Source organism: Cetorhinus maximus, chromosome 5 (genome assembly GCF_964194155.1).
Source record: "Cetorhinus maximus chromosome 5, sCetMax3.hap1.1, whole genome shotgun sequence".
NCBI lineage: Eukaryota > Metazoa > Chordata > Chondrichthyes > Lamniformes > Cetorhinidae > Cetorhinus > Cetorhinus maximus.
In genome coordinates, this window is record NC_135883.1 from 38,355,897 (window position 1) to 38,370,366 (window position 14,470).

The window sequence follows — 14,470 nt, forward strand, 5'->3', positions numbered from 1 at the left end:
CAGTGGTTTACCACTTTAATGTATATGCTTTACATATCAAGTATGATGCCTGAGTTGTGACTGAAGTGTGATGGACAAAATGGGAGTTGGGCATATTTTTGTATTTGGATACAGATTTATCAGTAAATTTACAAAGAATTTAGTATTAGGCAACTAGTTCTAGTCTTTCTATTTTAGATGGTGTTAAGGGGGAAATGTCGACCTGGACACAGGGAGAATTCCCCTGCTCTTTGAGTAATATCATGATCTTTTACATCTACCTCAACAGGTAGATGGGGCTTTGATTTAATGTTTCATTTGAAAGCCAGCACCACTGCCAGTGCAGCACTTCCTAAGCACTGCACTGGTGCCAGTCTAGATTGAGGTGGGGCTAAGACCACCCCCTTCTGAGTGTCATTAGGGCATATAATTCACTACAAGGAAAGCCTTGAGACCCTTGAAATCCTTGGTGGCTTAGGGGAGAAGGTGGTGTAGTGGTAATGTCACTGGACGAGTAATCCAGAAGCCCAGGCTAATGCTGTGGGGTCATGAGTTCAAACCCTGCCACGGCAGCTGATGGAATTTGAATTCAAATTAATGAAAATCTGGAATTGAAAGCCAGTCTCGGTAATCCGATCCATCTGATTCGCTAATGTCCTTTAAGGAACGAAATCTGTCATTTTTGCCTGGACTGGTCTACCTATTACTCAACGATCCTCTGAAATGGCCTTGCAAGCCGCTCAGCTCTTGAAAGAATAAAATAAAGAATAGAATGCCGTTAGTTGCCTAGAATACAACAAACCCCTGTAGAATTCTCCCGTGTCTTTGAGTACAACTTTGAGACCTGTAGGGTAGATTACTGTGGTGATGTTACAATACAAAAATACATTACTGCGGTAATTTTACAATACAAAAACTAAACACACTTTGTGTAAGCTGCTGTATTACATAAAAATTACATAATCTGTTGCACAAGGGAGAGTCCAAGCTGATCTGGTGAGGCTTTAACACCACCATCTTGAAAACTGAAGAGTTGGTGCAGCACAAAGTTAATCTGAGGAATAGCTCAGCTGGTGAGGGCTCTGAGGGCTATTTGGAGGACTGTTTGCCTTAGTCTCTGAGCCCAGACCTCATGTTTTGATGATTCTATTAGATGGCAATGAACAGAGATATGTTTGTAGAAAAACATGTTAACTAAAGTCAGCAGGTCTGACAGCATCTGTGGAGAGAAAGACAGAATTAACATTTCAAATCCGTATGACTCTTCTTCAGAACTCCGTCAGACTTGCTGAGTTTTTCCAGCATTTTTTGTTTTTTTTTCCAGATTCCCAGCATCCGCAGTATTTTGCCTCTATGTTAACTAAAGTCCCAGTTTCTAGGTCCAAAGGAAATTTCAGTGGGCAATCCAAAACATTGATGCTTTGATCTGTTTACTGTTGAGCCAGCACAACCCAACTTTGGAAATGTGCTGCTGGACTATATGTGCAATGGATTTATCTTTGTTTTCTACTAATGGCTAGGGAGAAACTGATGAAACTCGTAACAGTAACAGAAGTGCACACATATGACAATAGTTTTTTGCTCTGTTATTAGCACCATTCTTTTATGTAGATTGCAACTTCTTGCACTTCGTTAGTAAGCAGTGGTAAAATCTTTGCATTATTCATTTTAGAAGAATATTGTCTAAGGAATGAGGGGCAAGACTAATTGATAGAATCACAGAACATGAAAAGAGGCCATTTGACACCTCAAGTCAATGCCAGCTCTTGAAAGAGCTATCCAAATAGACCCACACCTTTCCCACAACCCTGCAATTTTATTTCCTTTTCAGGTATATAACCAATTCCCTTTTGAAAGCATATTATGTATTGTGTTGTATATAATGTATGAAGTAAATGTAGAATGCATTGTGTTCTCCTTAGAACACCCATGATAGCTGGGGGTCTCTTTGTGATGGATAAAGGTTACTTTGAAGAGCTTGGCAAATATGACATGATGATGGATGTCTGGGGTGGAGAAAACTTAGGTAAGTGACTGCAGTATTCGATGTGCTGAAGGATCAGAATGAAATTATAGAGCATCATGTGTGGTAGATGAATGCCTCAGCAAATTCAATGAATGCGTAAAAAGTATAGCAGACTAATTTTGTTCCCTACAGTGTTTGGCTAACTTACAGTTCAGATAATTTAATTTCACCACATATGAACCCTGAGCTTTAAGAGGGTATTTTTTGTGAGAGAGTATTTTTGTTGCCACGAGTACTATAACATCTGGTTTCAAATCTGGGATTGTCATTTCCTATGCAAACACAGAGCATTAAAATGATTCTCTGCTTGACCACTTGTAGCAGATGTGTCAAACTCATGTAGATCTTGCAAACTGACAGTGCTCATGGAACTCTGACTCCGACTGACCATACCCAACTACGCCAGCCCACCCATTGTATTCTGCTAGTTGACATCAGACTTGACTGAATGGGGAGTTTCCTTACTGTCCTTATGGTCGATGTACCTGTATAGGCAGGCGCACTGCTAGGGATATGTTTCTTATTGTGATGCACTCTTAGAATTAACAGTGCAGTGAGACTGTGTCTCAGGTTGAGGGCTCACTTTGATTAGATAAGCCAACTGTTTGTGACTTATTGCATTTAAAAGAATTTGGGGTCTCAACTGCTGTGAAACTCTCAAGTGTCTGAACACCATCACAGAAGAGATGAGGAGGCATGTATCATGTACCACAGTGTCTTAAAGGTAATTGATGGTTATTGGAGGGCAGACATTCTGCTTATGATCATTCTGTGCAGTTAGGTATAATCAACTTCCTGCTGTATTTTATAAGAAAGTACTTCAGTTTGTGCAGGAGCTTTATTAAGAAGCGTGCTTGCCTCCTTCTGTTTGTTGTCATCAAATGCTCTATCCCCTCCAGAGTGAGTGACTTCCCATTGTACCAAAGTAATCAGATATGTAAATAATTAACTCTAGCAGTAAGTCAGTGGCCTTGCAGAGAAAGATTAAAGTGATGCTGCACTCCCTGTAAGGAGGCAGATTCTCTCCAGTGGCAAATCATATATTTGGCTCAATAACTGGATCTAATCTATGCTGAGGTGAAGGTGGCAGAGAGAAATGTTTTACTCTACTTGTCACTATTAGTTGTGTTCTGTAGAGCTGATGTCCATCTTGTGATGGAATATTTTAGGACTCTATTGAGAAACCTTATTGTTTTTCCCATCTTCCACCTTCATAAACTTGAATTCATTCAAAATACTTGCTATGAATTAGGATATAGGCAAGTCCTATTCACCTATCACCTTCTCACTTATCTTAATGGGCTCCTGGTCTAGCGACCTTGTTTTCAAATCCCTCCATGGCCTCGCCACCCTCTTCCCCTCAACCTCCCCCAGCCTGACAATCCTTGAAGTTCTCTGCATTCCTCCAATTTTTGGAGGATCTTGCGCATCTCATCGATTCATTATTGATGGCTAGGCCTTTAGTGACCTAGGCCCTAAGTTCTGGAATTCACTCTCTAAACTTCCCCTTCTCTCTTCTTCTTTCTCATCCTTTTTTAAGATGTTCCTTAAAACCTATCTCCACCTGATCTTTTATTCCTTCCTGTGGCTCAGTGTCCAACTTTATTTGATAACACTTTTGTAAAGTGCCTTAGGATGTTTTACTGTGTTAAAGGTACTATATCAATACAAGTTGTTGATGTGGACTACATGGAGTCGAAGGGCTGGAATACCAGTGGACTTTATATAGTTATACTGTCCTCCAGACTAAAGAAGTATTCAAAATCATGAGGGGTGTAGACAGAAAGTAACTGTGCCCATTGGCAGAAGGGCCAAGAACCAGTGGACACTGATTTAAGGTGAATGGCAAAAGAAGCAGAGGCAACATGAGGGAAAACCTTTTTATGCAGCGAGTGTATAGGATCTGTTATGCATTGCTTGAGAGTGTGGTGGAGGTACATTCAATCATAGCTTCTACAAGGGTATTGAATAATTATCTGAAAAGAGAAAATTTACAATGCTACGGGAGTGGGACAGCTGCATTGTTCTTGCAGAGAGCTGGCACAGGCATGATGAGCCAAATGGCTTCCTTCTGTGCATTAACCATTCTATGATTCTATAAAGGGCTCAATCCACTACACAATTATAATCTGAATAGCATTACACAAATTGTTGCCACTTGACTAAAGCACAATGTTTACGCAAGGGTCACAAGAATGTCTTTAGGTATTTTCCCCGGACATCTTTGCCTTATATGCAGAATCATAAACTTAGGTCAACTGTGACTTGTTGAACCAAGTTTTCAGTGTTGCCATGAAGGTCTGTGATTTTGCCATTGGTCCGTCTGTTCTCCCAGCTAGTGCAGAATTAAAGTAAAAAGGATTGGGGTGGGCATGGATATTGGTAAGCAAGGAAAAATTGAAAGTTAGTTTTAGTTATATATATTTCATGAACATCCTCTCTTTCAGAGATCTCTTTTCGGGTGTGGCAATGTGGAGGCATCCTTGAAATCATTCCCTGTAGTCGGGTAGGCCATGTATTCCGCAAGCAGCATCCGTATACGTTTCCTGGAGGCAGCGGTACTGTTTTTGCAAGGTAAATATTTCTGACATTTAAAATTTGCAGCCTTGTTTTCAAATCTTCTTTAGATCTTTCTCCAACCACCCACCCCAACCCTCCACTGTCTGTAACCTCCTCTGATCCTGCAATCCTCAGAGATTCCTGTGCTCCTCCAATCCTGGTTTCTTGCTAGGGTAACCAACTCTCCATACCTTCCAGGATTGATCTGGAGTCTCTGGGAATTCAAGATCAATCATCTGTTCACAAGAGTAAGATTGTAGGGGCATAAAACATTGTGTTAGTTTTTATTTTCTTTGGGAAAATCTCATTTTAGCTGTAAAAATACTGGAGATATGAAAAAAAAATGACTGAGCAGGGCATTAGAGGTGCAAGGTTCTGCGTTGAGACCTCCAAGAATATAACCAGCTAGAGTTGGCAACCCTATTTCTTGCACATCCCTCATTTTCATTAATTCGCCATTGGCAGTGTGCCTTCAGCTGCCAAAGCTCTGAACTTTAGATAAAAGCAAAAAACTGCAGATGCTGGAAATCCAAAACAAAAATAAAAATAATACCTGGAAAAACTCAGCAGGTCTGGCAGCATCTGAGAGAGGAACACAGTTAACGTTTCAAGTACGTATGACTCTTCAACAGAACTAAGTAAAAATAGAAGAGAGGTGAAATATAAGCTGGTTTAAGGGAGGGTGGGACAAGTAGAGCTGGATAGAGGGCCAGTGATTGGTGGAGATAGCCACAAGATGTCATAGCCAAAAGATGTCATAGACAAAAGGACAAAAAGGTGTTGAAGGTGGTGATATTATCTAAGGAATGTGCTAATTAAGGGTAGAAAGCAGGACAAGCAAGGTACAGATAGCCCTAGTCGGGGTGGGGTGAAGGAATCGAAATAGGCTAAAAGGTAGAGATAAAACAATGGATGGAAATACATTTAAAAATAATGGAAATAGGTAGGAAAAGAAAAATCTATATAAATTATTGGGAAAAAAAGGGGGGGTATCGGAAAGGGGGTGGGGATGGAGGAGAGAGTTCATGATCTAAAATTGTTGAACTCAATATTCAGTCCGGAAGGCTGTAAAGTGCCTAGTCGGAAGATGAGGTGCTGTTCCTCCAGTTTGTGTTGAGCTTCACTGGAGCAATGCAGCAGGCCAAGGACAGACATGTGGGCATGAGAGCAGGGTGGAGTGTTGAAATGGCAAGCGACAAGGAGGTCTGGGTCATGCTCTGGGACAGACCGAAGGTGTTCTGCAAAGCGGTCACCCAGTCTGCATTTGGTCTCTCCAATGTAGAGGAAAACGCATAGGGAGCAACAAATGCAGTAGGCTAAATTGAGGGAAGTGCAAGTGAAATGCTGCTTCACTTGAAAGGAGTGTTTGGGCACTTGGACGGTGAGGAGAGGGGAAGTAAAGGGGCAGGTGTTGCACCTTCTGCGGTTGATTGGGAAGGTGCCATGGGAGGGGGTTGAGGTGTAGGGGGTGAAGGAGGAGTGGACCAGTGTGTACCGGAGGGAACGATCCCTGTGGAATGCTGCCAGGGGTGGTGAAGGGAAGATGTGTTTGGTGGTGGCATCATGCTGGAGTTGGCGGAAATGACGGAGGATGATCCTTTGAATGCGGAGCTGGTGGGGTGATAAGTGAGGTCAAGGGGGACCCTATCATGTTTTAGGGAGGGAGAGGAAGGTGTGAGGGCGGATGCGTGGGAGATGGGCCGGACACGGTTGAGGGCCCTGTCAACCACCGTGGGTAGAAAACCTCGGTTAAGGAAGAAGGAAGACATGTCAGAAGAACTGTTTTTGAAAGTGGCATCATCAGAACAGATGCGACGGAGGCGAAGGAACTGAGAGAATGGGATGGAGTCCTTACAGGAAGCGGGGTGTGACGAGCTGTAGTCGAGGTAGCTGTGGGAGTCGGTAGGCTTGTAATGGATATTGGTGGACAGTCTATCACCAGAAATTGAGACAGAGAGGTCAAGGAAGGGAAGGGAAGTGTCAGAGATGGACCATGTGAAAATGATGGAGGGGTGGAAATTGGAAGCAAAATTAATAAATTTTTCCAGACGAGAGCATGAAGCAGCACCGAAGCAATCATCGATGTACCAGAGAAAGAGTTGTGGGAGGGGGCTGGAGTAGGACTGGAACAAGGAATGTTTCACATACCCCATAAAGAGACAGACATAACTGGGGCCCATGGGGATACCCATAGCCACACCTTTTATTTGGAGGAAGTGAGAGGAGTTTAAGGAGAAATTGTTCAGTGTGAGAACGAGCTCAGCCAGACAGAGGAGTGGTGGTGGATGGGGATTGTTCGGGCCTCTGTTCGAGGAAGAAGCGGAGAGCCATCAGACCACCCCGGTGGGGGATGGAGGTGTAGAGGGATTGGACGTACATGGTGAAGTGGAGGCAGTCGGAGCCAGGGAACTGGAAATTGTTGATATGATATAGGGTGTCAGAGGAATCACGGATGTAGGTGGGAAGGGACTGGACAAGGGGAGAGAGAATGGAGTCAAGATAGCAAGAAATGAGTTCCGTGGGGCAGGAACAGGCTGACACGATCGGTCCGCTGGGACAGTCCTGTTTGTGGATTTTGGGTAGGAGGTAGAAGCGGGCCGTCCGAGGTTGGGAGACTATCAGGTTGGAAGCTGTGGAAGGAAGATCTCCAGAGGAGATGAGGTCACTAACAGTCCTGGAAACAATGGCTTGATGTTCAGTGGTGGGGTCATGGTCCAGGGGGAGGTAGGAGGAAGTGTCTGCGAGTTGATGCTCAGCCTCTGCGAGGTAAAGCAGCATTTCACTTGCACTTCCCTCAGTTTAGTCTACTGCATTCGTTGCTCCCTATGCGGTTTCCTCTACATTGGAGAGACTAAACGCAGACTGGGTGACCGCTTTGCAGAACACCTTCGGTCTGTCCCAGAGCATGACCCAGACCTCCCTGTCGCTTGCCATTTCAACACTCCACCCTGCTCTCATGCCCACATGTCTGTCCTTGGCCTGCTGCATTGCTCCAGTGAAGCTCAACGCAAACTGGAGGAACAGCACCTCATCTTCTGACTAGGCACTTTACAGCCTTCCGGACTGAATATCGAGTTCAACAATTTTAGATCATGAACTCTTTCCTCCATCCCCACCCCCTTTCCGATTCCCCCCCTTTTTTTTCCTGATAATTTATATAGATTTTTCTTTTCCCACCTATTTCCATTATTTTTAAATGTATTTCCATCCATTGTTTTATCTCTACCTTTTAGCCTATTTCGATTCCTTCACCCCACCCCCACTAGGGCTACCTATACCTTGCTTGTCCTGCTTTCTACCCTTAATTAGCACATTCCTTAGATAATATCACCACCTTCAACACCTTTTTGTCCTTTTGTCTATGACATCTTTTGGCTATCTCCACCTATTACTGGCCCTCTATCCAGCTCTACTTGTCCCATCCCCCCCTTAAACCAGCTTATATTTCACCTTTCTTCTATTTTTACTTAGTTCTGTTGAAGAGTCATACGGACTTGAAACATTAACTGTGTTCCTCTCTGCAGATGCTGCCAGACCTGCTGAGTTTCTCTGAACTTTAGAATTCCTTTGCTAAACCTCTCCACCTCTCCTTTACAATGATGCTTAAAACTTAGCTCTTTAACCAAGTTTTTGGTCAACGTTTTGAACATCCAAGCCAAATTTTGTTTGATAACTTCTCCTGTGTAGCACTTTGGGATGTTCTATTATGTTAAAGGTTTAATTATGTTAACTAAGTGAAGCTTTTTGCTGTTGTTAATATGCTGGCTGCATATCAGAGATGCCGCAGAAGAAATATCTCTATGGGCTGCAGCCTTTGCAGATATTAAAACCAAATGTGGTTCATTTAACAGTAATTGACCATTGGCAATTTCACCATTATCTAAGTAGCGATACTTTATGTCCTCACTCGAGATGGATTGTGCCATTGACCAAATTTATTCCCCAATTTCCAACCTACCCCAGGGTTTGAACACTTAAGAGCAGTCACCAGATACCAAAAGACCATTTGATTCACCAACGGATGTGTCCCTATCGCTTGTGGGTGTGTGAAGAGCCTAATTGCCAATTACGGGCCTTCACACCATGCAATAGTTGGACACATTTCTGTGAAATTCCTCTATTATATTAATGCAGATTTTGGCCAATTTTGAAGTAACATTTGTTACAGCACAGGCATTTCATATGGACTCATTAAAGCATTGGGTTTGCAAATATTTTAGAATAGTACAGCAAAGAAGGAGGCAATTCAGCCCATGGTGTCTATGAAAGAGCAATCCAATTAAATCACACTAATGTGCGTTTTACCCCCTTTGGTCATGTAGAATTTTCCTTCTCACGCATATATCCAATCTCTTTTTGAAAGTTAGTATTGAATCTGCTTCCACCACCCTTTCAGGCGGTGCAGTCCAGATCATTATAATGCGCTGTGCAAAGAAATTTTCCCATACCTTCCTTCTGGCATTTTTTGTCAATTATCTAAAAATCTATGTCCTGCCAGTGGAAACAGTTTCTCCCTATCAACTTTTATCAAAACCCTTATAACTTTGAACATCTATTAATTTAAAATCAAATCTCCCATAATCCTCTCTGCTGTAAGGAGAACAATCCCACCTTCACTCGTCCCTTCATGCAACTGAAGTTCCTCATCCCTGATAGCGTTCTGGTAAATTTCTTCTGAATCCTCTCCTAAGACCTTGACCTTCTTGAGGGCAATTAGGGATGAACAATAAATCCTGGCCTAGCCAGTGACTCCCAGATCCCATGGGATGAATAAATGAATGAATAAATAAATTTAAAAAAAACATCCTTACTAAAGCATAATGCCCAGAGTTGGATACAATAGTCCAACCGAAGCCTAACCAGTCATACAGCATGACTCCCCAGTAACATAGATATGCATTAGAGTGCAACGTAGGTAGCTTTTGGTAATGAAATGTAGGTATGGGCACAATATCAGATTGAAACTTGCAGCTTCAAATGAATTCCTCTACTGTGTTTGGCTGGACCTAAGGAATAAAAAAGGTGCAGTTACATTGCTCGGTGTAATCTATAGGCCACTAACCAGTGGGAAAGATATAGAGGAACAAATGTGCAAGGAAATTACAGAGAAATGCAAGAATTATGGATTAATTATAATGAAGGACTATAATTGTCTGAATAGAGACTGAGATAACAGTAGTTTAAAGGGCAGAGAAGGGTAAGAGTTCCTAGAATGTGTTCGGATGCAGTCAAGGTATATTCCCATGAAGAGGAAAAGTAGGCCAAAGAAATCCAGAGCTCCTGGGATTGTGAAAGAGATAAAGCTTAAAATGAAGAAGTCTGCTTATGACATACGTCAGGTGAATAGTACAACCGAGAACCAGGCTGAATATAGAAGGTGCAGAGGGGAAGTGGAAAAGCAAAGAGAGAGTATGAAAATATACTGGCAGATAACATAAAAGGGAATTCAAAAGTCTTTTATAGGCATATAAATTGTAAAAGGGTAGGAGAAGGAGGATTGGGTTCAATTAGCAACTGAAAAGGAGATTTATACATGGAGGCAGGGGGCATACCTGATACATTAAATGAATACTTTGCATCCGTCTTTACCAAGGAAGAAGATGCCGTGCAAGTTATGGTAAAGATGAGGTAATTCAGACACTTGAAAGGTTTAAAATTGATTAGGGGGCATTACTGGATAGGCTGTCTGCATTTAAAATTGATAAGGCACCAGGACTGGATGAAATGCATCCAAGGATACTGAGGGAAGTGAGAGTGGAAATTGCAGAGGCACTGGCCATAATTTTCCAGTCTTCCTTAGACTCAGGGGTGGTGCTAGAGGACCGGAGAATTGCAACTGTTACACCCTATTTCAAAAAAGGCTGTAAAGATAAGCCCAGCAACTACAGACCAGTCAGTTTAATCTCAGTAGTGGGGAAGCTTTTAGGGATGATAATTCAGGACAAAATTAATAGTCACTTGGGTGAATGCAGGTTAATTAAGGAAAGCCAGCATAGATTGGTGAAGGGCAAATCGTGTTAAACTAACTTTCTGGAGTTTTTTGGTGAGGTAGCAGAGAGGGTTGATGATGGTAATGCTGTTGATGTGGCGTACTTGGACTTCCAAAAGGCATTTGACAAAGTGCCACACAACAGACTTGTGAGCAGGATTATAACTAATGGAATGAAAGGGTAGTAGCAACATGGATACAAAATTACCGGAGTGACAGGAACAGAGAGTAGTGGTTAACGGATGTTTTTTGGACTGGAGGAAGTTTTGTAGTGGTGTTCCCCAGGGGTCAGTGTTAGGACCCTTGCTCTTCCTGATATATAGTAATGACCTAGACCTTGGTGCACAGGGCACAGTTTCAAAATTTGCAGATGGTACGAAACTTGGAAGCAGTGTGAACAGTGAAGAGGATGGTGTAGAACTTCAGAAGGACATAGACAGTTTGATAGAATGGGCAGTCAAGTGACAGATGAAATTTAATGCAGAGAAGTGTGAAGTGATTCAGCCTCATAGGAAAAACGCAGAGAGATAATATAAAATAAAAGGTACAATTCTAAAAGGGGTGCAGGAGCAAAGGGACCTGGGTGTATATGTGCATAAGTAATTGAAGATGGCAGGAAGGTTGAGAGAGCTGTTATTAAAGCATATGGCATTCTGGCTTTATTAATAAGGGAGTAGAATATAAAAGCAAGGAGGTTATGTTAAACTTGTGTAGAACACCAGTTCAGCCTCAACTGGAATATGGTGTCCAGTTCTGGGCACCATGCTTTAGGAAAGATTTGAAGGCATTAGAGAGAGTGCAAAAAATTCATTAAAATGGTTTCATGGATGAGGAACTTCAGTTTTGTAGATGAATTGGCGAGGTTGGCACAGTTTCCTTGGAGAAAAGAAGGCTGATTGGAGATTTGACAGAGATATACAAAATCATGAGGGGTTTGGAGAGATTAGATAGGGAGAAACTATTCCCACTCGTGAAAGGATTGAGAATGAGAGGGCACAGATTTAAGGTAATTGGCAAAAGAAGCAATTGGGACTTGAGGAAAAATCTTTTCATGCAGCAAGTGGTTGGGATCTGGAATGCACTGCCTGAAAGTGTGGTGGAGGCGGATTCAATCGAGGCATTTAAGAGAGAATTGGATTATTATCTGAAAAGGAAGAATGTGGAGGGCTACAGGGAATGGCACTAGGTAGATTGCTCCTTTGGAGAACCAGAGTTGACACGATGAGCCAAATGACGACCTCCTGTGCTGTAACCATTCTATGGTTCTGTGTTACATTCTTCTATCTTTTAAGACAGAGGTCGATAGATTTATGTTAGGTAAGGTTATCAATGGTTATGGGGCAAAGGCAGGATAGCGAATTTGAGGTGCAGATTAACCACGAGCTATCTGAATGATGGAACAGACATGAGGGGCTGAAAGGCCCACTCCTATTCCTATGTTCTGATGCAAGAACCAACCCAACTGTCTGCCTCTATAATGTAACTGTGTTGACATGAGTACAGTAATCATGTAACATTATTCGGGTAATATGATTGTGCAATAATATTTTTCAATAGTTTCATTAATGTTATCTTCATGTCTTTGATGAAATACTCTTTTTTCTGAGAGCATTCCCAGTAAGGAAATCTAACTGTATGAGGTTAATTAGCTATTGGACACTGGACAGGAAACATTAAAGAAGAAATATGATTTTTTTTCCTCTTTTTTAAAAAGAAATACACGCAGGGCAGCTGAGGTCTGGATGGATGAATTCAAAAATTTCTATTATGCAGCAGTGCCTTCAGCTCGTAATGTGCCATTCGGCAAGTAAGTAAGGTTTAACATTCATCTCACATTACTTTGGTTTAATGTTTATCTTTTTCTCTGTTCCATTTAAAGATGCAGTATAGGCCCCATACGTGTAACTTGGTTAGGAGTTGACTGCACTTGAATTCTTAACCCACAGATCTTTGCGTCTACATTTTAGCTCATTGAATTCTACAGGACTTAGTTGAGAGGTAAAGGTAAAAGCTTCAGTGTGTTGATTGTGTGATAATCTCTAGCTGGTATGAGTGATACTGAGACCTAAGATGCTACAACTTAGTAACCTGATGAAAGGTAAAGATCCCAGGATTTAGTTTTTGAGAACATAGCATTTGTCAGTCCATTCAGCCCCTCAAGTCTATTCTGCCATTTAATTAGATAATGGCTGATCTGTATGTGAACTCCACCGACCTGCTTTAGATCCATAACATTTAATATGCTTATCCAACATAAATCCAGTTTTGAATTTTTCAAGTGACCATCAGCCTCAACAGCTTTTTAGTGGAGAGGGTTCCACATTTGCATTTTGTCAAAATATGCTTCCTAACATCACCTTGAACAGTGGAGCTTGAATTTTAAAGTCATATCCCTTGTTCTGGATTCCCCCACCAGAGGAAATCATTTTTCTCTATCTACCCTATTAACTCCTTTAATCACCTGAAACATCTTGATTTGATCACCATTTAATCTTCTATACTCAAGGGAGTACATTGTTTATGTCACCAGTCCTCAATTTCATCCTTTTTGCTTAATTTTGAGAAATAATTTGACTGGGATAAGTAGCATTAATTGGGGCTCATTGCAACCAGTAGTCACTGATGTGTTAATACATGGATGATGCCTAATCAGGGATCACTGATTTGATGTATTCAGTGAAGGAAGCAATCTGGAATAGTAATTTCCTGGAACTCTAAAAACATACGGTACTCTCATTCGGTCTTAGGCCTGACAGTCAGTTCAGCAACAGTAAGATTAATCTGAAGAAGAGGAAGTGGAGGAGGAAAAGAGTAGAAGAAGGAAAACCGATCATCATGAATCAAAAAGGGTTAATGACCCAGCAGATCTCCCAGCTCACATCATTATAATCCCAAAACTGAGTAAGATTTGTAAATAAGGATACCTCAAATACATAAGAACTGCTAGATGCAGAAAAACCATGATCATCTAGTTCCCCTTCTACCATCCTGGTAGTTGCATGTTACAATGATAATCTGGTTCACTAATGTCCTTTAGGGAAGGAAATTTGCTGACCTTGCCCGGTCTGGCCTTTATGTGACTCCAGATCCACAGCAATGCGGTTGACTCTGAAATGGCCGAACAAGCCACTCAATTGTATCAAACATACGAACATATGAATTAGGAGCAGGAGTAGGCCACTTGGCCCCTCAAGCCTGCTCCACCTTCAATAAGATCATGGCTAATCTGATTGTAACCTCAAATGAACATTCCCACCTACCCCTGGTAGCCTTTCACCTCCTTGCTTATCAAGAATCTATCTACCTCTACCTTAAGAATATTCAAAGACTCTGCTTATATCGCCTTTTGAGGAATAGTGTTTCAAGAATTACGACCCCCGAGAGAAAAAAGTCCCATCTCTATCTTTAACGGATGCCTCCCTAATTTAAAACAGTAACCCCTAGTTCTGGATTCTCCCACAAAAGGAAACATCCTCTCCAAATCCACCCTGTCAAGACCCCTCAGGACCTTATGTTTAGTCAAGTCGCCTCTTACTACAAAAAAGTCAAATAAGAATAAACTGGACAGACCACCCGGCATCGACCTAGGCAACAAAAATGACAAAAACATACCCAGCCCAGTTGACTCTGCAAAGTCCTCCTTACTAACATCAGGACCTGTGCCAAAATTGGGAGAGCCTGACATGGTCATACTCACTGAATCATACCTTACAACTAATGTCCCAGACCCCTCCATCACCATCCTTGGGTATGTCCTGTACCACTGGCGGGACAGACCCAGCAGAGGTGGCAGGACAGTGGTATGCAGTCATGAGAGAGTGACCCTGGGCATCCTCAACATTGACATTGGACCCCATGAAGTCACACGGCATTAAGTCAGACATGAGCAAGGGAGTTTCCTGCTGATTGTCACCTCC

At 42.0% G+C, this 14,470-nt stretch overlaps 1 protein-coding gene across 4 annotated transcripts in view; it reads left to right on the top strand.

The window, feature by feature from the left end:
- The window catches only part of galnt2 (UDP-N-acetyl-alpha-D-galactosamine:polypeptide N-acetylgalactosaminyltransferase 2), a 103,393-nt gene that overhangs the window by 74,545 nt on the left and 14,378 nt on the right, over nt 1–14,470 (top strand). For 3 of the 4 annotated variants that reach the window (XM_078541766.1, XM_078541763.1, XM_078541765.1), the window contains 3 exons: nt 1,902–2,005; nt 4,453–4,579; nt 12,268–12,360. In XM_078541766.1, coding sequence (XP_078397892.1) covers nt 1,902–2,005; nt 4,453–4,579; nt 12,268–12,360 — 324 coding nt within the window. The remainder of the gene's footprint in view (nt 1–1,901; nt 2,006–4,452; nt 4,580–12,267; nt 12,361–14,470) is intronic. The other variant, XM_078541764.1, reaches the window with a different exon arrangement.